Below are 25,212 nucleotides of genomic sequence, written 5' to 3'. Positions count from 1 at the left end.
TGGTGCCTCTCCTAACGAAATGAGTCAGCCTACAGAAAAAGGGGGAGACGACAGAGAAACGCCATTTCACACTGCTGTGAAAATGTGTGATAGTATGTCCATTAAACTGTTAATGGAGCATAGGCCTGACATGAGTATCAGAGATGGAAATAGCAACACCGTTTTTCACTTAGCTGCGTCCAAGAAGAATCTCAAAATTTTACAAGCGCTGTTTGAAGATGAAGATTTTGGAAAGTATATTGAACTTGCAGAAAGCGATGGATATACCGTTTTCCACGCAGCTATTTCAAGTAATGCTGGAACTCATAAGGAGCCTTTAGTTTTGAGAGTAATTCAGTTTATCTACAGGTACCATGATAATTTGGACAAATCTAACGTGCTTGGGGAAACGCCACTTATCACAGCATGCAGAATGGGTCTTTCCAAAGTCGTACAGTTTTTTCTGAATAATGGGGCTAATCCCAGACAAGTGACTCACACTGGAGAGTCAGTGATTCATGCCGCCTGCTCCTCTGGGTGTATTAAAACTCTTAACCATTTACTTGGCACTAAACTTGTTGGAGATCTCATTACTTCGCCTGACAGGAATGGGTGTCCTCCTTTTCACTATGCTATTGATAGTTCTTCATTTGAGTGCTGCAAAATTCTACTTGAGAACGGTGAACATCTCACTGCTGTTTACAAAAACGGCAAATCAAACTGTGCACTGGCCATAGAACGACTTCCATTTGCAAAGCAATTCTTAAGAGAATTATTCGACTCTGGTATCATACTGTCTGAAACGCCTCAACATCACAAAAATTTCAAGGTCACCTTTGATTATTCAGTTCTTATGTCCTCTGGAAAATTGCAGTGTTCTATTATCTCAGAAATAGTTAGCACTCCTTTAGAACCCCTCATAAAGCACCCCCTTCTCGACAGTTATTTAAACATCAGATGGTATCATATAAGAAAAGTGTATTACACAAAAGTTCTTTGGTTTTTCATATATCTTGTATTCCACACTTACTTTATCATGATAACATTTGGTCCAGAACCTGAAGACTGGACAGCTCACCCAGTCTCACTGGTTCTTTACAAAACTTTTCATGCAATTTTCATAACTCTGATAGCAGTCCCTGGATGCCTTCTTTTGTTTGCTAACTTCAAGAAATATTTACTTCAACTGGAGACCTACACTAGAGTTGCATTTTTACTGACCTCTGCTATCATTGTAGGTTTAGTGTCTGGGAAAATTGAAGACTATGTGGAGCAGAGAGATGAAAATGAGACTGCACCCCCAACAGAAGGAAAGAGTGCTAAAGACGTGACTGAACTTTCAACAGAAAGAATGCTTGCAAGTATGTCAGTTGTTCTTGGGTGGGGAGAGCTTATGATGTTGCTGGGCCGTTTCCCAACAGTGGGTTCATATATTCTAATGTTCAGCAAAGTAGGAAAATCAATAATCAAGTTTTTGTTTTCCTTTATCAGCGTATTAATTGGATTTTCTTTAGCATTTCATATCATCTATCAAAAGCTAAACGTTTTTAGAGACTATAAGCTCAGCTTTGTAAAAATACTCACGATGATGACAGGGGGAATAATTTACAAGGAATTTGTGGACACAAAGGGTTCCCCTGTTGCTGTCTACTGCCAGATATTCTTGAGCTTGTTCTTATTCACGGTAACGATTATCATGTCAAATCTCCTCGTTGGCTTGGCAGTAAATGACATTCCAGAACTGAAACGGGAAGGGAAAATCAGGAGGCTGGTGAAGCAGGCATCCTACCTCATTGCTTTCGAGAAACTCCTTTCGGTCACAGGTACCACTCGATTTTTCCCGAAAAAGCTTCATTCATTTTTACAGGCCCGGCATCTTATTGAATCCAGCCTTACTGTTTTCCCCAACAAAGAGTTCAGAAAGCATAGATACCTTCGGACAGTGCCTGCAGGGGTCATAAAAGAAGCCATTGCTTTAGGAACCTGCCAATCCAAAGAGGATTTTCCAATGGATGACGATGAGGACGTCGTGGAACAACTGAAATCATTCCGCATAAGATATTCTGGTGATCTTAAAAACCAGACGAACGAATTCAAGGATATTTCAGAGATGTGCCTCAATATACAGAAACAGCTAAATATTATGAAGAACGCTACTGACGGTCAAATATCTAAGCTTTCTGCACAACTCGACAAGCAGAATCAGAATTACCAGAATGTGATCACTCACATAACACAAAATAAATCTTGAATCCACCAGGTAACTAGCTTTCTAAGAGCCATCCGCAGCCAAGAAATATTGTCATGAGCCATTTGTTTTTAAGTTTTATTAAAATGTTTATAGTAAGCAAAAATTTCTAAATGAAACTGTATTTATCAACATCCTTAAGACTAGCTACCTTGCACAAGTTGCGGAGTCTTATTTTCTACATAAACAGTTTCAAACAATCTGGTTTCCCATAAGAGAGATTCTCAGAAAATCATAACTTTTGCAGAGATTTTTGCTAATCGAAAGACAAAGAGGTTCAAGAAAGAATTTAAATTGTCCAAACAAATTTTTGTTATTCCATAGGAGCGGTAGAAGTGTAGTAGTTTATGTAAAGCACAAGAAAAGAACTAACTAGGATAGCTATCTCATCTCATAATAACATTAAACAAGAGTTATAAGATATTCTGAGCTAGACCAATGAGGTTTTCATCCGAATGAATGCTACAGAAAAAAATACTAGAAAACCCTTGTTTATACACTTTAACATTCTTTTTTCACTGGTCATCATAAACCCCACTTAATGTCTACATTTTCCTCATCACCAAGGTAATATCTAATTCACTCTTTTTAAGCCAAAATAGATTTCTAACCAAAGCGATGTGGTTTTTTTTAACCTAAGCTACTCCAGTTTCATTTCCTAAAAAAAAGGGTGCATCTCATAATATTGTAATTGCATCAAGAAGTATCTGATGGTATGTTGCTGGCAGTAAATGACGGAGTCGTTTCGAGAATATGAAAAGGCTCCTCTACCATAACCCTGTAAGGAAGAGTGGAGTGACATACTGGCTGGGTGTTGTCTGGTTTATTGGTGGTTCCTTACTGAATGAATGTACATTGTTGTTTTAGATTTAGCTGGCCTTGTGCCAGCACGGGCTCTTGCTCCTAGAGCAGCCTGTAAAAATGTACAGAATCTTCGAAGATGTTAATGGCTGGTGCGAGCCGCAAAGTAGTTTCTACACACAGACAGAGCAAAACAAAGGTAATATTTCGGACATCTGTGTTTATCGGCAGACAAACAGATGGCGATTGTGAGAGACATAATAAACATACAATGATAAAACATATATCAATGGAAAGGCCAGGAAATTCCACATATGGCCAATTGCATGAGATTCGAGACAGATTAATGAATACAATGCAGTAGCATATATGTGAAATGGCGAGACGTTTGGCGTCTTCACAAACAGAAACGTACATACAGTTTGATACAGAAGATTCGGTGGAACATTGTGAGTACATGATTGGAATGCTTGCATGTCAATGCAAGTAGTGGTGATTGTACATAATCGAGACAACAATGGTTAGGGTCTTAGGGAGAAGCAGACGGAAATATTGTATGGTAGAAGTTGCGTTCCTTGAGAAAGAGAAAACGGGATACTCTTGTTTTTGTCTTGTTTCCTCCGATGGATGACGCACACACACGTGCGCTCGAAAGACCGTGATGCGGTCTCTTACAATACTCCCCTCCCCTCCCCCTCCAAAGCAAGGCATCGATGCGGAAATCGTCTTGCTGACAATTGGAATGGGTGCGAAGGGCTTGGGCTTTGGGCGGGTAGGAGGTTGAAGGGCGGCGCTGGCCAGCAGGAACTCGAGGAGGACGGTAGCGGGTTGAAGGGTACATCGCTCCTTCGTTGGTCGGGTCGTCCGGTACGAGTTCAGGGCTGGCGGCAGGCTGCCTGGAGGAGGCATCCAAGGTTCCTGTGGTGGGGTGGGTCATCTCGGAGGGTCAGACATCTACTGAGAACTAGGGGACAGCTGGAAGTGGGGAGGCAGCGAAGGGTTTGTTGGCGCGTGGGTCGTCACCTTGGGTCGGACGTCTGCCATCGGCTCCTTCAGGTCACTTCGGGGTCACCAGTGTAAGGATAGAGTGGAGTGACATACTGGCTGGGTGTTATATGGTTTATTGGTGGTTCCTTACTGAATGAATGTACATGTTTCAGATTTAGCTGGCCTTGTGCCAGCACGGGCTCTTGCTCCTAGAGCAGCCCGTAAATGAATGTACAGAATCTTCGAAGTTGTTATTGGCTGGTGCGAGCCGCAAAGTAGTTTCTACACACAGGCAGGGCAAAACAGAGGTAATGTTTCGGACATCTGTGTTTATCGGCAGACAAACAGATGGCGATTGTGAGAGACATAATAAACATACAATGATAAAACATATATCAATGGAAAGGCCAGGAAATTCCACATATGGCCAATTGCATGAGATTCGAGACAGATTAATGAATACAATGCAGTAGCATAATATATGTGAAATGGCGAGACGTTTGGCGGCTTCACAAACAGAAACATACATGCTGTTTGATACAGAAGATTCGGTGGAACATTATGAGTACTGTACATGATTGGAATGCTTGCATGGCAATGCAAGTAGTGGTGATTGTACATAAATCGAGACAACAATGGTTAGGGAGAAACAGACGGAAATATTGTATGGTAGAAGTTGCGTTCCTTGAGAGAGAAAGAAAACGGGATGCTCTTGTTTTTGGCTTGTTTCCTCCGATGGATGACGCACACACATGCGCGTTCGAAAGACCGCGATGCAGTCTCTTACAACCCTTGATTCTGTGTGCACTACCAGAGTAATGGTTACTTTTGATTCCCGACTAGGATAATGTGGCGGAATTCAAAACCACAAAAAACAGTACACAACACTCACCCTGATCCTCGGTTGCTGGAATATGGAGTAAGGCGTCCACGGTTGCCAACACAGCACCCAAAACCACACAAACAAAACAAGGAAACATAAAAAAAGAAGATAGAACTATATACACAACAAGAACAGTACACTAACAAGGAAAACCAACAACTCTCAAAAAGCACACAAAAAAAACTGTCCAAGACCAAACGACAGACCAGCACTAGCTCTGACTCAAGACTCACTCCAAAACCGAAAAATCCTTCACATATTCCACAGACAGACAGCGCCGTAAACAAACTAACGACCTCATCCCTCTTCCAACAACCGAAGCACTCACCAACGACCATTACACTCTCTCTCTCTCTCTCTCTCTCTTACAAAACGTTGGGAAATGCTAAATACAAACAAATTTATTCATCCCTCTATAATACGTATCGAAATTTCTCCCAGCGGAAACGTTTAAATCCTTATGGTACGATAGAAATTAAGATAATGAACGATAACAAATGAAAGGATTTTTGTATTATTTTGATACTTGAATAAACTTACAATTGCTAAAAAAAAATAAGAATAAAGAGTAATGAATATTATGCCTAATATCTCGATGTTTCTGTTGCAATCATTGGGAACTTCAAGCTAGGAATAAATTTTTGCCTTTAAAAATGGAAATTGCACCAAAGAAAAATTTAAACATTTTCTTGAGTTTTTCGTAGTGTTGTAGTTGATAAGAATGCACAGGACTAAGAAACAACCGACTTTATTAGCAGGTCCTGACCAATTTTAAACCAACCTGTGGGCTACATAGTAGTTATATGTTTGAGACCGTGTAGGATTGACATGAGTGAGGTATGGGTACATGGCTGTGAGCATACAGTGGTAGGTAATAAGCTGCCACGTCATGAAGAATAGAACTTACAAACTATGAATATAACCAGATATGAATGGAATATCTGTTCCACACCAAATACCTTTTGGGTTGCTGATAAGGCACTAGGCTGCAGTTAAATATCGTACAAACAGGATTTTGTAGTACAATATTGAGACAACCATTCCAGATCCTTACTCGGCGGTTGGCTTTTTGGGATACTAATAGAGGAGAGAGTTCATTTTGTGATCAGATTTGGATAAGTTGATGGAGGGGTGTTGCTGCTGTCATCTTCGAGGTAAACTGGTTTTAGCCTGTTGATAGGCACCCAGTGTTCGTGCCTATATAGTTGAATTCTGAATGCCTTGTTTGTATGTTATTTGTATTTTGTAACTTAGACGTGGTAGGAGCACTTGTATGGGGGCGTCAGAGGGGGTGGGGGGTTGCGGACATAGTTTCACAGAATATGAATCAGTAAGTATGTAGATCCTTTGAGATACACCATTTCTTTGTATCGCAATATGTTTGTGTACATAGGGAATGTTTTCTGATAATTTCGTCAAATCTTCTTTCAGTTGACTGGCTGACAAGTTTACAAGGAACGCGGATGGTTTTGCCAAATAACAATCCCGCGGGGCAGGTGTCAATTCCTTTTTGGCTGTGGTGTGAAGTCTGAGAGGACCCACGGCAATTGTGACTTCCAGCAGTTGTATATCGTACATGGTGATGGGACAACCTTAAGGGATCAGTAGGTACTTTCTGGTGGCTGGGATGTAGGCAGTGGTGTGGTGAAATTTTTACCTCATTGGTTTGGCTAGGGAGGTTCATACCTCTAAGATTAATGCCGTCCTCTGTCGGATGTTTCATGATCCGGAATGCCAAAACGGCTGACCCAAACATCGAGGAGTGCCTCAGCATTAGTGTTGACAAATTTAGTGTGTTAGGTTATTTTACGCGTTTGGCAATTTAGGCTTTTTTTTTCCCTGTTCCTTTTTCCCTTTTCAGATGAAGTTGTGTGTTGCCAACTCTGCTGTTGATTGACTGATTATGAAATTTAGACCTTGAAGACAAAGCGCCGGAACCCATCAGATTATTCAGCGCAACTCTGCTGTTGTTCTCCAGGAGGGGTGGGAGAGGCCATGGATGAGGGAGAATACTTCTTCCTGGGACGGTTGTTGGCACTATGGGCTCAGGGTGTCTGGTACTGGTGGCGCAGGGGATGTTTCATCCTGTGTTGCTGAATTTCTGTTCTGAGAGTGCATCTGCTACAAGGTTTGTCTTGCCTGGTATGTGGTTATTGTGTTTGCAGGGTGTCTGGTAGCTTTGAGGGTGTCGCATTGGCCAGTCCCCGAATTGAGACACTCACTGCCTCTGTTAAGGGGGTATTGGGGCAGCCATGACTTGTGCAATTCCAAGGAAGAAGCAGTGGTAGTAGCAGTGCAGTGGTTGAATACTGCTTGCTGATAATTCACTATTCAGCAATTCAAGGGTCCGGAAGATGGAAGATACATTTGTCGGAGTATACTACTAGGTCTACTACTAGGTCATTATCTCAGCGCTGATGTGGTTTTGGTGTTCTTTCACATCTTTGGAGAAAATGAGGTTGTCCATTAATCTTTGGACATACAAATTAAGTGTCTAGAAAAATAATCAGTGTTTGAGAATGGCAAAAAAAAACAAAGATTTTATGGCAACAGTGACACTTAAAACACAGGAGCATTACAGCCATTCCTAAAATCATGATCATCAGCATCCTTTACAATGCAAGGAAGACTATTCCACAAAGACCTCTTGTACTGAATATTATGACACCTTAACAGAACAACGATGACTACACACTCTTTCCATTAAGGAAGAAACTAAAAATTATAGCAAAGTTCTATACTGGAATATAATTAACAAAAGACGGAGTAACAGGAATTCTTCCAATTATGGTCCAAATCAAAGTTGCTGTTATTTGAGGAATAACATCCAACCAGAAGAACAATATTCAAGCAATGCCCAAGACAAATAGAGCCCCGGTCCTCGATGCTAATCAGTTCCAGAAGAAGCGTCGAGATTCAATTTAGTCGAATTCCGAATCAATTTCTCCCATAAGAAATAACTGAAAATGGATTAATCCGTCCCCGACCACCAGTCATTACCCCAACCTTGCCTTTTTATACAAAACATTACACAAATTACAATTAAATAAGTTCAGATAAATAACTTACCATATTAGAAGCACTTTTTACATTTTTAAATGCATACTGTTGTTAATAATATTGAAAAACAAGCCTGATTATTACAGTAAATTAATAATACAGTATTAAAAATAAGCCAAATTACTATGTTATCATAAAATTAAGAAAAATTTCCTAAGTTACGTCGGCACTCAGCAGCTTGTGGCATGAGCGGATGTAAACAAACCAAAGCGCCATCCTGGTGGCGTATCGCACTACTAATTACATAAACGTTGTTTACGCTCAGTATTAATTTATGGCAAATTTCATACAAAGTCTACTGGAATAGTGTACAAATCACTGTAAAGCATCTTTCAATAAATGTTATGATACCCTAACATATTTTTTTTCCATAAAATATCCAAGTAAGCAGCATCTCTGAGTTAACCTTAGGCTAACCTCTTCTTTAAAGAGAAGCTTAAGAAGGTGTTCACTACCGAACAGCACACGTAAACATTGCATTCCCTACAGAAATGCACACGTGCATGTCAAAAGAAAAATTGAGCATGAGACCCTGGTTGCCATGCAAACACATTTTCATCTATAGTATACGTACAGGTATTTCAGAGATTACACATTTTTCCAAATTAACAGTTACGAACATACTATAGTCTATGTACTGTACTAAATTTTTATCATCTATACTGTATACATAATACCCAAATGTCAGAATGTAGATGGCCAACAACGCGAACTAGCGGCGGCTGACCGAAACACTTTTGTTTACAAACATCATATGATTCATTGGGTCGGATTCCAGTTTGTTGTTCGAGCTCCAACAAAATTTACTCGACATTTCACATCGAAATCTGATTATGTCGAATTCTGGTACGGTCAAGGACCGCGGTACTACTGTAATCTGAAGCATGTCTGTAACTGTAGGAAGCTTTGCAAGCAATACTGTAAACCCCCGTATTCGAGTTCTCACGATTCGCGGGTTTCTCTATGGAACATATGAGGGCCTCAGAACCAGAAGGTTGTAAACGCCACCCCCACCGATTTGGAGTTAGGCATACCAGTAGATGTGGCAACGTTTCCTCTGTCTATTTGTGACATTTCTATGCTACAGCCGTTTCAGGAAGGTCGAAATCCCTACTCGAACAGTTATCAATTTTAGCTAAATGAACGAACGTGATGTCGCGCGGAGCTTACAACCCTCATAATTTACAACCAGAAGGTTGCATGTGCAGCAGCTCAGAGGGAGCCAATGAGAGCGCGCGTCACTAAACGGGTATTCAGTTCTGAGCCAATCAGCATTTTTCCGCATAAGGGAACAAAATCGCTATTGTTTACATTCCCAGTCGTGATTTTGCGGCGAAATTGAATGTCCGTAGTGTTGTGATTTGTGTTTTTATTATTATCCCTTATTTAGCGCCATTATGTCTTCCTCTGGTAGTGAAAGTGATCACTATGATGTCGTGCAACGGCCCAGAGGAAGAAAAAGGACAAGGAATGAAACGTCATGAAAAAATGGTGTTCTGTAACGATGCAGGCCAAGAATATTACAGACAAACTCGTGCCTGCACGTTTCTTTAATGGTTAAACATTATGATGATGGAATTTATCATAGTCAACATTATTATTATTATTATATTATTATTATTATTATTATTATTATTATTATTATTATTATTATTATATTTTCCATCACACTATATTGATTACTCATCAATATTATTATTATTATTATTATTATTATATTTTTATTATTATAATTATTATCATTATTACATCCATTGTTGTACCACGAATATAATAACACTTTATTATCATTTTACACATTTAACTATGGGACCAGAATATAAACAAATGTGAGGGGTTAGGCGGACATTTTGAAACAAGCGCACCCTACAATTTTTTCAAATTTTCACAAAAAATTCTAAAGAGTAGGGCTTTCATATGAAAACTTAGTTTAAATCAATATCTTTCTTAGAAGCAGAGTAATGAATGCTAGACTTTAGGGCAATTTACTCATTTTTTAAAAAGTGGCGTTTACAACCTTCTGGTTCTGAGGCCCTCATATCTATCCATTATTTGCGGAAAATTCGCCCATTAGCAGTATTGTTCACTGATAAATATTCACTAATTACTGTATTTTCATATAATTTTCATGAATAAATGCACTTTTTGTGATAAAACTATTAAAATACTCAGGTATAAGCATTTTTACAGGGTTTTTCTTGTGTTTAAACTATCAAAATGGGCAGTTCTAAGTGTTTTTAGAGGGTTTTAAGTATTCGGGGATTTTAGCTATTCACGGGGGGGTTTGGGACGCATCCCCGGCGAATACGGGGGTTTCACTGTATATTCAAGTATTTTTTAGTGTTCCTGCACTGGACGACATATGTTCTTTCAGTTTTATGAAAAAGAAAACTTGCGCCGAAGGTAAAGTAGACCCTACACTATCAGCAACAGTGATGTCAATGAGATACCCTCAGAAGCTCTCCTACTTATGAACTGGTTATGTTCCAAACGACTGTTTGCAACTTGATTTGTTCTTAAGTACAATATGATATATGTAAAGTCAATACATACAGTACTGAATGTTTTTTCATCCTAAAACACGGTACACTGTACGTACATTACTGTATTTTGTAGAGTACTTCATTAATATGAATGGTAATAGTTCAGTTTATAGAGTACTTTATTAATACGAATGATATAAAACCTTAACATTACCTTTGAAACCAGTAGTGTAGGCTTCAGGCGATGGACCCTAAGTAGCTCTTCACTTATGTCAACGAGACTGTTAACGATTTCCTTTGCCTCCTCTTCCTGGTTAAATCCTTTAAAGTCATTGACAAACTGCGAGCATATAGCTTCCCATGCTCCATTCATGTCACTTAGTTCATGCCATGCAGCATCAATATTCTTGCTGCAACTATAAATGGTGTATCCCTTCCAAATGTCACGTAAGGTCACACCAGGGTCATTCGCTTCCTTCAGTGTTTGCCTATACATATGGTGAGTGTAATATTAATTGAAGTTGGCTATTACACCTTGATCCATCAGCTGAATGAGTGGAGTTGTGTTAGGGGGTAAAAACAATTTTCATATCTGGATGGAAATCATCTAAGCAAGGTGGGTGGCCCGGGGCATTATCCAAAATTAAGAGTCTTGTTAAGGAATCCCATTCTCACGGCAGTACAGCTTGACTTCGGAACAAAGTTATGGAGAAACCAGTCTTCAAATACGGCAAGTCACCCCAGGCTTTGTTATTGGACATCCATATTACAGGTAAAGAGCTTTTTGTTATATTTTTGAGTGCTCATGGATTTGTAGCGAGGTACACTATGTGAGGTTTTAGCTTCAAGTCTCCTGATGCGTTGCCACCAAGCAGTAGTTAGCCTTCCTTCGCCATCTTATATCCTGGCATCGTCTTCTCTTCACAGGCTGATGTATGTTTTATTGGGCATTTTTTCAAGAAGAGACCTGTCTCACCAATATTAAAACCTTTCTGAGGGGTATAACCTTCCTTATCAATTATTTCCTTAAGCATCTTGGCAAACTTTTTGGCTGCTGCTTTGTCAGCGCTCGCTGCCTCACTACTATCGAACGTGTGATGTATTCAGATTTATCCTACAATAATATTTTCTTTTCCAGGTTATGTTACTGCATCCTTTTGCTGGTTTTAAAGCCCATCACTGTGTCTCTGCTTTAAACTTTCACTTTCACCTGCTGCCCCCTTATGTATCAGTATGCTTGATGTTGTTAAACAAACTGTTTGCAATTTGTGCTTCTTTGTTCTTCACTTACTTTGCTTACCTGTATCTTTTATCACAGAAATTTACCTATATATTTTCTTATGCTTTTCACTTATAAACTAAAAAAAAGGATATATAAATAAAATTACTTTTAACAATCTTTTATTTCAATACAACCTTCCTCTTTTCTGATATTAACATTTTTTTAACTTTTAATTTCTTATTCTCCCTTTTTAATATTTCATTATTTTTTAACAGCAATATCTTTTTAATTTTTTTATCTTTTCCTGAATGCTTTTAATTTTTTAAAAGGTCAAAATCCATAAGAGGACAAGAGAATCACAAATCCTGATTAATTTGAACCAGTCAATTCAAGTTAGAGATGTAAATATATACGGATAAGTCCTTGCAAACTTTCCTGATTACACACAAAATGCCTTCAAAAACTACAATACATAAAAAATCACCCGCACTAGAGAAAATACCTCACGTCATCTACAAAAAAAAAAAAAAATATATTAACTAAAAGACAACACAAAAAGTCTGTCTACTAAATATTACAGGCCAATTAAGAAAAACTGAATAGTTTATGGCTAAAAATCTCTGCACATTTTTCCCTGGTACTGAAAATTAAAAATAATTCTTATATAAGATTTACTCTAAATTTCTGCTCAATTAGCATAAAGAATCTTCGGAAGCTCTTGCACATTGAAGCTAATATCCGTGATGAGAGAGAAAGCGAGAGAGAGAGAATTCTTAATTGGTGCTGATGTGACAATATATCTTTAGAATTCTAATACGTTCAAATATGGATGTGTCGGGAAGCAAAAAATTCCACTAATAATGCAATGAACATTTTCTGTTATTTTGTCTCTATAGACACAGCCCCTGCCTTACAAACTTTTTATGTAGATAACTTTACACGGTGTTAAAAGAATGCAAGGATCTAGGATGTTGTCCATTAAAAAGGTAAATACACTCAGTGATTTGTGATTCTCTATTTTGAAGATCTGAAAAGGAAGGGTTAGATGCGCTTACCTCTAAATCTAAGCCCATTCCAAAGATGGGGACAAGATCAGCTTTGCCAATTAGATTTAAGTACTTAATTTTACATAAAACTATCCACACCTCATAAAAACAAAGAAAATATGTAGATAACAGTAACTATAAGAAAGAAAATTTCTTAAGAAAAAAAAAATTACCTGATTTAAAGCTGATCCTGTCACACCCTGTCCATTCTTCAGCCATACACATTCATGCAAGATAAAATAGAAAATGAATAAACCAAAGAGGATGGATGATGTACCTAGTCAAGGATGAAAAGAGCTAATATACAAGTAAAGAAAAAAAAGTCCTAATCTCAAGCTTTTAAATATAAAAAACTCACTCACTCTTAGATTCATGGACCTATTCTATACTACTATATCAGAAAAGAGTTATCTGAGTACTTAAAATAATGATGCTAATACCATCATCAAAATTACAGATGTATCGATCAGAAACCACCTGTTTTCGTTACTTCCTCCTCCTCCTCCTGAATCGTCCATCTAGTAGGGGGAATAGTAAAACCTCCGTCCTCTGAAACAGATAATCAATAATTGAAAAAGAAAAGCAAAATAAAATAAAAATGATACAGGGGAAAGAAGGGAGGACAACCTCTGTATAAAAAAATCGTCTTTGTCACACACAACCAGTTCCATAAAACCAAACAACTCTCTTATGCACAGTTAAACATCAACATTACCTACAAGGGGGAAATAAAAAATAATCATTACAAATCACCTATACAATGAGTCATCAGTGAGCATTCACAACAACAGCTAATGAACTAGCAGAAAATTTGTCCTTCGCTTAAGTATGTGTAGTATAGGCTTTCGTCATCAGCTGGGAAACATGAGACATTAAGAAATCAACTAAATACAAGTTCTGAAAACTGTACTTAATTAACAGCACTTTGAAAAGTGCTGTTATCCTCTGGGATGCACAAAGGTCATGTACGAAATAAAGGTGGATTTAGCTGTACTATAAGGCAGGGTAGTCTCAACAAAAGTTTCAAGGCCTCCTAAAGTTCCAAGTTATGATCAATAGAAAAGAAAGCTTCAACAGATTCAGTACGAGAACTATGTGTATACCTACGACCAAATGTAAATACTATAACAGGGATGACATCAACCTACCAGTTCCACCTTTCACATACGTTTCTAGATTTCACAATTATGAATTAGAACTTTTCCAAGATCTACATTTTTATATAAAGCTGTAAAGCCCTTGCAGACCTAGAAAGCTGCATCTAAGACAATTCTGACAATGTATTAAAACCCAAACTAGAACAATTTCCAATTTTGTTACTTAAATCTACTCCATCTTATAACGTGGCCAAGGCTTTACTTCACTTATCCAGATAGTATGCAGTTCATGGTGAAATTTTAGGTGTGTAGACTTTCTCAAGTCTAGTGTTTAACAGGAAGTGTTCAGAATGTACAATACGCAGATGATACAACTATTACTGCAGACACTTAATTAATCCAATATAAAATAGCTGGCTGAATGATAGATAATAAATTCACTGAGCACTGGTAACAAGAGTTTAAACATGGATATGTCACTGAGCAGTGGTAACTGGAGCCTAATTAAGGAAATTTATTCTTAATACCTAGAGTGTCTATGTTCCTAACTGTAGTTGCTGTCATTGCAAGTGGTACATTTAGTTGCTTTACAATAAATGGTGGCTGTAAACTAATGTTCTTTACCTATACCATGGCTACCCATTTCTTGTGTTCAAGTTCCCTTCTTAATAATATATGGTAGTCCTCTACATACAAATCAGTTCCATTCCAAGAGCTGGTTTGCAAGTTGAACAAAGTTTGCCTAAGCATCCAGCATTGTAGTCAGCCTGCAACATATAGCATCATGTGGTAATGTAGCTTAGGTTTCTACTAAGTAGATTTGGTCTTTATATAGAAAGTTAATGATCTGTACTCTTTCCTTGAAAAAATGGTAACAAAATATACACAAAATAAAATTCATATACTGTACTGTATCCCATACATCATGTGGACATGGAAGTTTGTATCTTTGAAAGTTCAAAGTTGAAACTGCGTGTAGTGGAATACCTGTACTTGAGCACTTTTTTTTCATCAATTATCTCTTTTTCTGCTTTATCTATTTACAGTATGCAAATAAATATAAGTTTATGTTAAACTTTTATCTCATTTTTACTGCTTTTTGTTAATATCTAAAAATACTTGACAGGACTGGTCATTAATTTTCTAACGGATTACATGTAGTCACCAACATATCTTCAAATCCATTCATTCACTCTTCTTCTTTGCTCATCATATCTTTTCCACATACTGGCCTCCAATTTGTGTAAGCTTGCTGGCCTCCAACTTGTGTAAGCTTGTCAGGGCGTATTCCTGGCAATCTGAATTATTCTACAAGAATGAATACTCATTAGAATGATGAGCAGCAAGACAACTCTTGGGTTACAAATATAACCCATCTTTATTTCTTTATGTGATGGGCTTTTAGCTTCAAGGCTATATTACTTTTTTGTATTTTTCTCATTTTTACAAAGAAAATACAAAGCAAAAATAAATTTTCCATCATATTACCATAGTTTCTGCATATATGCTTTGTTGAAATACATTAGCAACACCCCAACTTGACAAGAGCTCAACTTACAGGCTTTTGTGCTTATCAGCTACATTACTATTATTTTTTGCTGTGCTGCAACTAGATGTGATATATTTTTATAACAATATCTTAAACTGAATGTTAAGATTAACTTTCAGGTTAATTTAGTTTGGGAACTATGTCAAACTGCAGTTACTGCAAGATATTCAAGTGTAGTTTACAATAAAGGGTCTTCTTTGCTTAACAGACTTCGTTACTTATCAGAGAGCCAAGCCACCAAAACATCTGTTAAGCTGAGGTGCTTCTTCCTTTGTATAAATCTGGACTCCTTCATCTTAAGTTAAGTATATCTTAGTTTAACCAGACCACTGAGCTGATTAACAGCTCTCCTAGGGCTGGCCCGAAGGATTAGATTTATTTTACGTGGCTAAGAACCAACTGGTTACCTAGCAACGGGACCTACAGCTTATTGTGGAATCTGAACCACATTATAGTGAGAAATGAATTTCCATCACCAGAAATAAATTCCTCTTATTCTTCACTGGCCGGTCGGAGATTCGAACTCACGGCCAGCAGAGTGCTAGCTGAGAACGGAACCCACTCGCCCAAAGAAGAAGTTAAAAGCTCCTAAAAGGCTGAAACCTGGTCATAAAATAAATCAATGGGCCTTGACAAGTAACATAAGTACTTGCTACTGTACTGCAGGAAGCTGAGAAATCACCAAGCAAAGTAGTCTGTTATTTGTATTACCTACCTGGTGCTCAGGAGGAGAATACAGAAATAAAGGTGGTTATCTTCATAGTACAACTGAACTCTTACAGAGTATGCTGGACTAATCAGCGAAGATGTAAATATCGACTTCTGATGAATAAAATTCCTTTGCTTACCATACAAAAGACAGAAAATGACAAGGTTATGTGGTGGCCATAAATACCTTTAGCAAATATAAAAACTGACAAAATGGACTTGAACTATGTGGATTCTTTATTTACTCTCACTCAACCTCCTATAAACTACATACACAAACCTTGATACTAATAACCACACATTCTCATACTTTCAGTTCTTTCTTACTGTTCTTAACAGAAACTTCTGTAGGGCACTTCAGTCATCAAAATTTGTGATGTATGTAATACACAAATATTTCAAAGACCTACGAGCCCCTTGGAGTCCATTTATATGACTTTTCTCTTCACTTTGATCACCAAATCACAACACACTTACAGCAAAAGAAGAAAATTTTGTAAACATCTTTTATGAAAACAAAGAAAAATATATTGCATGAATTTTCAATTTTATATATCAATTCAAAAAGAGAACAATAAACTATTTTAGAATCCTAGCATGAGAGAGAGAGAGAGAGAGAGAGAGAGAGAGAGAGAGAGAGAGAGAGAGAGAGAGAATGAGGTGGATAAACTAACCTTACCATGAAATTTTGAGAAGCGCTCTAACCCTAATCAAAACATTTTACAAAAAAAGGTTGTGTTCTATTACATTTTCAGTGTTATCTAATCATTCTAAAATACACTGAAATTAACCAGTAAGTTTTGGTAGTGAACAATTCTGATAAAAATCATCTACATTATAAAAAACAAAAACAGCATTTAAATAAAATACAAAAGGATTTTGTCACCCAACATTCCCATGAAACTGCTGTTTATTAGTCTGCTTACCATGCATACAGTATAATGGCGACAAGATTACCATTTGCCTAACAAGTTCTCTTGAATAAAAAAATTTTCCCCAGAAAGTGAGGTTGTTTTTCACAACATAAGCACAATTAATTTACATGTTAGATTTTACATCTACTGTATATATTAAACTTTTTAAATAATGAGTCAATTTTGACTTACTTTACAAATGCCATGTCCTCATATTTTTTTGGCATAACTTTATAATGCACTTGGCTAAATTTTTAGCATATTATTATTTAAACAGAACAAACATTCAAATGGGATAAGCCTACAAAGCCACTGACTTGCAAACAAAGCTTCCACGGAACACAATGCCCATATATAAAAAGATAACATGGATGAAAATATAAAAAAAAGACCAATTAACTTGCATTTACTTTCAAAGGCAGCAATGCACAGCATAAAAACTACGGTGCTTTAAAGTAGTATTATAGCTCATCAAATTTAAGAGCACCAGCATCGTTAAATCTGCCAGAAAAACTAATCTACATTAGTCTAAGACACTTTCATATACCTATCAAGCTTACAAAACAATCCAGTTTAGATAAGTCACAGGTGTTTCCATAGTGGCAGATCCCAACACTGTCCAGAGAGACCACAGAATCATTTCACCTTGACTTTCTTTAATGATGGAGCAAAGTTTAATTACAAGAAAGATAAGAGGAGGACATTCATCATTTTGTTGAAACCTTCCCAATACAGGAAGAAACCAAAATCCCATGCAAGGTTCAGAAAGCCCCTTCCTACCTGTAAGTCCTAATAGAAGTCATATCAGTATGAGGGTTGTTCTTGAGCAGACAAGAGACACCCTCTTGAAAGTGTCTTTAGTGGGTTAATTATCACAATATTCATTTCACAGTCTCAAAACACTAAGGCTCTTCACAGCACCAGTTCTTTGACTTAAGAAAGCATGGGTTCTTTGCCTGCAAACCCTCAGCTTGGGTTAAGTTGTTCACTTGGTCCTCTTCACAATCTTGTCACTGCATCCAGATCTCCTTAGTTCACAAGATCTTTGTTTCAATCTCCGTTAGCTCTGTTTAGGGATACTCCTGATAGCCATGAGACTCCTTTCATCAATGAATACATTTCAGAACAGGATGAAAAGCACAGCAAACAATTTGAAGCAACTGAAAATTGGTGGTACAGGCAATATTTCAGTGGCAATGACCAATTTCACACAGCATTAGGAGTAAGATTAGGTAACCTATCTTTTATGAAGCAATGGGAACATCAGTGGGAGCCTTTGGAGCAAAAGTATCAAAAGACTGCTCAACAATGACAGCAATCAGTAGCAAAATCAGCAACAGTGTAATGTGTCATAGTCCTTGGAAGAATGGATACTTAACAACTGCCAGGGAAAATTATTCAACAAGCTTGATACGAAGGGTTAGGAAAAGCTGAGTTTGCAAGAAAAAAAAAAGTAGAAATGACAGAGAGGCAAAAACAGAAGCGAGCACTGAGGACGTCAGATTCTAGAAAATGAAAAAAATCTCACATCGTCAACCCAAGTACCATCCTTGCACCTTCGCCCAGATGCTTCAAGTTTTTAACTTTTCCCACCGAGCTCTTCAACAAATTATTATTCACCAGACTTCTTAGCGCTAAAACACAACTTAATCCTTAGTAGGAACCTCATGCATAATAAGCCAGTAGTTTGATATGCGGAGATATTGTCTTAACAACTCTCGTATCCTTATTTACATAACACTGAATATTCCATACTTTTTAGTAACAACAAACTTCCCATCTCATTTTAGTACTATGGTGAAAGCTAACAGAAAACTAGTAGAGGAGTCTCTAAATCAACAGGTGAGGGGTGACTCAACAGTTAGTAATACTGGTTCCACCCATGGACAATGATAAAGTAGGCTACGTACCTCCTTTCTATTAATTTCATGAGTAAAAGAAGCCTTGAGGATAATGTTTCCTTTTTTTTTGTGGCAACACTAATTTGTGCCATATCTAATATATTACTTCTGAGACCATCTTCAAGTTCAGTGACACTGTTTCTAACCATTTCCTTACCTCTAAACTAGAATCTCCTCTGAGATGCCATTACTGTATATTCAAAATTATTTAAAACCTATGATTATTTCCTAATTTCATCCACACACCGTTCTTGAATTTTAACATTTGATATATAGATGCAAACCATTCTGAGCAGCTCTATTTCACCAACCCTTGTCTGAAATGTATTGTTACTAATGTTGCAAATGTGACATTTTATTCATAAGCTTGATTTCTGTTTCTGTCATGAGCAGCCTACCAACATTCTTCAACATTTTATAACAATCTTTCTGATTACTCATAAAAATACTCATAACTCTTGGACCTATTGACTAGCCTCTCATTTTCATAACATCTATCTTTACATCTTGATTTATTACCAGTACACAATACTTTCAATTTGACTTCAGGTTCCAAGCTGACTAAAAAACTAAGCATTGCATGAAGAGACCATCAGTGGTACAATTTTTTTTATTTGGCAAGTCAATACAGTGGCAGCTCAACTTTACAGACAGTTAGAGGTCTGCCCATCCTGCTTTGTAAGGAATCCTGTTACGTAATGAAAATTGGCATATGGTCTAAACAATGCAACACCCTGGAGCAACTCGCTTACCTTATAGTGTACAGCAATTCCATATAAATAAAATAGCCTATCTTAACTGGTATTTTATTTCATTCAGTTTCAAATATTAATTTACTTACTAACCAAGAGAAAGATCTGCATGATGAATCCTCCAATATACACATCAGAAAAATTCCATTCCAATTCCCCATCCCTCCCCCCATAATTAAAACACTAATTTAAAGGAACAATAACATTCTCCTATTGAGAGAGAGAGAGAGAGAGAGAGAGAGAGAGAGAGAGAGAGAGAGAGAGAGAGAGAGAGAGAGAGAGAGATACCTGAATAGTGTTTTGTAATGTGATGGCTTTGTATGTATAGACAAGTACAAATACACAGACTGAAAAATATGTCTGTAACACTACATTACTGTTAATTGCTATGTTTTTCTACATTAATAAAAATGCTGCACTGGCGAGAGAGAGAGAGAGAGAGAGAGAGAGAGAGAGAGAGAGAGAGAGAGAGAGAGAGAGAGAGAGAGAGAGAGGGGTACAGCGCATATGTAGTGTTTCCCAACATGATGCTCATGTACTTATAGACACACACACACACAAAGACTAAAAAACAATCACATACACAAAAGCTCTTACCTTGAAGATAACAAAGAATATAAATAACAATATATAAAATACAGTAAATGTCAATCAAAATACCAAACCATATTTGCGCATATTGAATTTTGTTGAAGGCCCCAGCAGGGTTGTGGTGACTGGGAACATTTTGGCCGAGTCAGACACACCAAATTCCATTGATATGCAATGGAATAAACAAGAAAATTTCAAACTCATGGAGTGTGGAAGTGGTAAGGTGAGGCCTTGCCTTGAGTTCTGTGATCACTGACCTATTTCTATTCTATCTTCACTTCTCCACTAATTTCCTCCACATAATAACATGCCTCTGTTCAGACAGATCTATAGCTTTCTAATTTCAGTCAAACTTGGTAGAAAAATTACTGGCCATGAGTAAGTTTTTTCTATGCCATTTGAATGATTTTATCCTAGACTAATGCCACAGATTAAAACCTCCAAAACACTGGTCATACTATCTTCTGCCAACCTTTCATTATTTCGTAACATAAAATCAAGCATGTAAACATTCATCGACAGTTTATCAAATCTAGGGCCTGCCACAAATATGATTTTATCCTAGACTAAACGCCATAGATTAAAACCTCCAAAACACTGGTCATACCATCTTGTATCAATCTTTCATAATTTCATAACAAATCAAGCATGTAAACATTCATTGACAGTTTATCAAATCTGGGGCCTGCCACATATTGTGAAAAATATTATTCTGAGATTTTTTATGCACATCTTTAAAAGGGAATCATATGTTCATAAACGATGCTCATAGACTCCCCTGAATGTACAGCTTGGATTCTTGGAGCATCGGTTCAATACCGTATTTCACATCATTTTCATAATATGCAAGCTGTGTAGTCATAAATGCTTTAGCAATTTAAAAATCTCTATCAATCATTAATAGGAAAGCAATTCTTAATAAGTTTAACAGTGCAGTACTTTGCATTACACCAGTCTATCAATTATTTTTATTGATTATACAGTACACTGTATCCTATCCTGCATAATTAAATTTTACAAATACAGTACTTCAGTTCTGATTTAACATCATGCTAATGATTTTACTTCATGGAATTTTTAATAGCCTGGATGAATTAGTAAGTCAAATAGGGAGCTTTCTGTATATATATCAAATACTGGCAGTCCCTGGTTATCAGCGGACTTGTTTATCAGCGATCTGGTTTTACGGGGCTTGTCTAGCGACGAAAATCAGCAATTTTCGGCACCGATATGTGACAATTTCCGCTTATTGGCGCCGATAATCGCATACCGGCGCCAATACATACCTAACAGAGGTGCTGGTAACCGAAAATCGGCAATTTTCGGCGCTTATCAGTGCCCATAAGTGCCGATTTTCAGTTATCGGCGATTTTCGCTTATTGTCACGCCGTTGGAACGGAACCCCCACCAATAACCACGGACTGCCTGTCATTATGGTATAAAATTCCAGAACTAGAGCCTACATCATAGTGCACAAACTGATGTCAACATATGGGACAGAATATACATTTAAACTTACTTTAAATTTCAAGATAAAAGATAATTCACTCAAGATTTGAATATTTCTGTACCTAAGAAAACAAAAAAGTCCACTACAGGCAGTCCCAGGGTTACATCGGTCTTGGCTTACATCGTTCCAAGCTTACAGCGCTTTTCAAATGTATTCATTAAAAAATTTGCTCCGGGTTACAGCACATGTTCCGAGGTTACATCGTTTCAGTCTTACGGGGCGCTGTAAGCGACGAAGAATATTTGTACATTTTTGGACGAAATTCTACAAGATCATGGATGCACACCTCACCAGAAGCAAGGTAAATCAACTGGGAAGTTTTCAAAACAACTAAAGGATTAAAGGCAAGGCTTTCATCACTTATTTATCATTTTTAGCAATTTTTTAATATGATGTTCCAGCCTACGTTGCACTCCCGGAACGGAACCCCGGACGTAACCCAGGGACTGCGTGTACTGTATTAGAGAATATGCTGAACAAAATGTTACAAAGTCAACATCATCTTGGCAACTTACATAAACTCAAGAATACTGTACTGCAAGCAATACAAACAATTCTTTACATCTTTTTACACCATATATTTTGCTTACTGTATGTTACATTTCATCTATCCCCATTGCTTTGTTGTTAACATACATCTCATTTTGAGAGATATCGTTTGGTCCTGCCCCAAGAGTCATGAAAAGTGTCACTTGATGGTCAGATTAAATTAGCCAAAATAATAATCTGGCATAATACAGTATCATAATAAGAGGCATAAGCTCTCCTAAAAGGAAAGTCCTTTATATGTATTATGGGCAAAATGCTATGAGCATCACTGAATGTGCAGATCCATTGTGATATAGTATTAACTATGCCAGAAGAATAAGAAGACACCTAAACAGAAAGAATGAAGTCAAGGAATGAGAATATTTGACAAGATGAGAGACTCAACTAGCAGGGGAAGTGGGTCTCCTCACTGTTCTCAATTTGAGCCAACCAATAGGCTTTGTGTAACACTGTAGAAAATTCTCTTGGCACTGGTTACAGTGATTTCTCTATTATTATTTTCAAACATTTCCTTTACTTCCCCTACAGCTACTTAACTTCAATTCAATCATTCTAAAATTTTCACTTTTCAATAAGATCAAATCCTCTAGGCCAACAAAGTTATGAAGCAATGATGTTATAAGCAACTTTACAAAAGAAACCACCCATTACTAATCACTTCTCAGCCACTTTCAGTACCTACCTAGAACTCAAGCTTGTCTGCCCTAGAACCAACTTTTTAGGAAGACATTAAAAATAAGTGGTTTGCAATTCACATACTACTGCAGTGTTAAAATATGCAAACCTATAATATTTCAAAAAGGGGGGGGGGATGCTGTAAACAAATTGAACACTGACTGAGATGCAAGGTTTTGGCTCAGCATAAATGATTTAATTCAATTTCCATGTAAGTCAAATAAGAACAGAACAAAAATGCTGGCTGAATAATAAGGTGCACGATTTGCTCTCCATATAAATATACATGACTTACTCCAAAAAAAACTAAAAATCAATGAAAAATTTCTGAATGCTCTTGCAATTCATGATTTGAAGGAGTTACTTTTTCCAAAAATATTCAAGATATAATCAAGCGCACAAAGGCTGGGATGGAAATTACACAGTAAAGAATGAATCCATCTTATGATAATACTAACTTATCATATACAACCTCTACTGAAGAAAATTTTTAAATTATGCAAGATAAATATTATGTACAAAATCTAGTGGTAAATAAGATTGCTCAAAGTAGTGTATGTGCTAACTGTAATTCAGGATCTTTCTATGATCGTCTCGTTGCAGACAATGCTAGTGTAACTATCAGTTCATACAATAATTATCTTCATTAACATGCCCTGAAACTTTGTGCAGATAGTCACAAATTACAGCCAAACAACATTTCATTACACACTAATACTGTCAAGAATACATTTTGAGGTGTTGGTAAGCATTATAAGATAGTCCAGTATGGTTTACATAAAAATGCTTGTAACTACAAAGTTAGCCTACAAGATTAAACAAAATAGTACAAAAAATTAACACGGATACCTAGAAGGGCGTCGTATAGGTCTGTATCCAGAATAGAATCGTCCACGACTTCTACCAATTCTGATGCCACGAGGGGGACGGTTGGTTGTAGAAATACCTGGTTTATTGGTGCGTTTTGGCATTACCTGTAAAAAAAATTTGTGTGCTCTATAATACTTATCAAATTAATCAATTGCATAAATTTAAAACAGTAAACAGAGTAGTGTGTAGTACTGTAAAACAGCAGTTGAATATCTTGTTAAAAATGTTTTAAAAAACTCAAAATATTTTCAGAAAGTCTGTCAAAGACATACTTCTCAGATCACTGGTGTGGCCAGGTCGAAAAAGCACCACAGTCAGATTTATATCATTTAAATCTTTCCTTTAATATTAATCCTTTTTACCATTTAAATCTTTCCTTTAACATTAAATCCTTTGTTTATGGGTTTGCCTGAAACCTGTCATCGGCTAATTTAGTTTCCTTGAGAAATGGCACTAGGGTATTTTGGTATAAAAAACGATCAGGCAAAGATCCTCTGGGACTATGGTATCAGAACAAATAAGGTGATACGTGCCAATGGACCAAACGTGACGTTGATTGACAACATCAAGAAGAAAGTATCACTCACTGATATCGCAATACCATGGGACACCAGAGTAGATGAGAAAGAAAGAGAAAAAACTGATAAGTATCAAAACCTGGAAATCAAAATAAGAAGGATATGGAATACGCTAGTGGAAATTATACCCATAATCATAGGAACACTAGGCACGATCCCAAGATCCCTGAAAGGAATCTGGAAAAACTATATACCGATTTAGCTCCAGGACTCATGCAGAAAAGTGTGCTATTAGAAACAGCGCACATAGTGAGAAAAGTGACGGACTCCTAAGGAGGCAGGATGCAACCCGGAACCCAACACTAAAAACAACCCAGTCGAATAGGATGACTGAGATATAATAATAATAATAATAATAATAATAATAATAATAATAATAATAATAATACTAATAATAGCAGAAAATATAAAACAAAGGAGTAAAGACAAAGCACATAAGACCCAATGGTACATGAACAGGAATAAAGGATACCAACAGAACAAACTCTTTGGAACTAACCAGAGGGGAAGACAACCACCAAGAAATTCCTGAAGCCAAACCAAGTAAGAGACTCTCGAAAAACATAGAGCAATCCAGTATCACATAACAAAAATACAACATGGCTATAAGAGGTCAAGGCAGAAGAGATGGGGGACAATAAAACAAAGATTCATCAAGATAACGACAGACACAGTCAGACACCAACTAAACAAAATGCCCAACTGCAAAGCCCCAGGTCCTGATGAAGTTCAAGGATACTGGCTCAAAAACTTCAAGGCCCTACACCAATGCTTAGCAAAAAAAAAAAAAAAAACCAGCATTGTATCAC

At 37.1% G+C, this 25,212-nt stretch overlaps 2 protein-coding genes across 8 annotated transcripts in view; one reads left to right on the top strand and one right to left on the bottom strand.

Moving 5' to 3' along the window:
• LOC136843399 (transient receptor potential channel pyrexia-like) overlaps nucleotides 1-2,842 on the top strand; it is a 9,641-nt gene extending 6,799 nt beyond the window's left edge. For all 3 annotated transcript variants that reach the window (XM_067111755.1, XM_067111756.1, XM_067111757.1), the window contains one exon: nucleotides 1-2,842. This exon is cut by the window's left edge and continues 89 nt beyond it. In XM_067111755.1, the coding sequence (XP_066967856.1) occupies nucleotides 1-2,230 (2,230 nt within the window). In that variant the 3' untranslated portion in view covers nucleotides 2,231-2,842.
• Nucleotides 2,843-11,825: 8,983 nt separating this feature from the next.
• Pabp2 (poly(A) binding protein nuclear 1) overlaps nucleotides 11,826-25,212 on the bottom strand; it is a 74,036-nt gene continuing 60,649 nt past the window's right edge. For all 5 annotated transcript variants that reach the window (XM_067111746.1, XM_067111750.1, XM_067111748.1 and 2 more), the window contains exons 5-6: nucleotides 23,805-23,929; nucleotides 11,826-13,258 (exon numbers count right to left, since the gene is read on the bottom strand). In XM_067111746.1, coding sequence (XP_066967847.1) covers nucleotides 13,228-13,258; nucleotides 23,805-23,929 — 156 coding nt within the window. In that variant the 3' untranslated portion in view covers nucleotides 11,826-13,227. The remainder of the gene's footprint in view (nucleotides 13,259-23,804; nucleotides 23,930-25,212) is intronic.

The sequence above is a fragment of the Macrobrachium rosenbergii genome, chromosome 11 (genome assembly GCF_040412425.1).
Source record: "Macrobrachium rosenbergii isolate ZJJX-2024 chromosome 11, ASM4041242v1, whole genome shotgun sequence".
Classification (NCBI taxonomy): domain Eukaryota; kingdom Metazoa; phylum Arthropoda; class Malacostraca; order Decapoda; family Palaemonidae; genus Macrobrachium; species Macrobrachium rosenbergii.
This window is presented reverse-complemented; position numbering and strand designations above follow the sequence as displayed.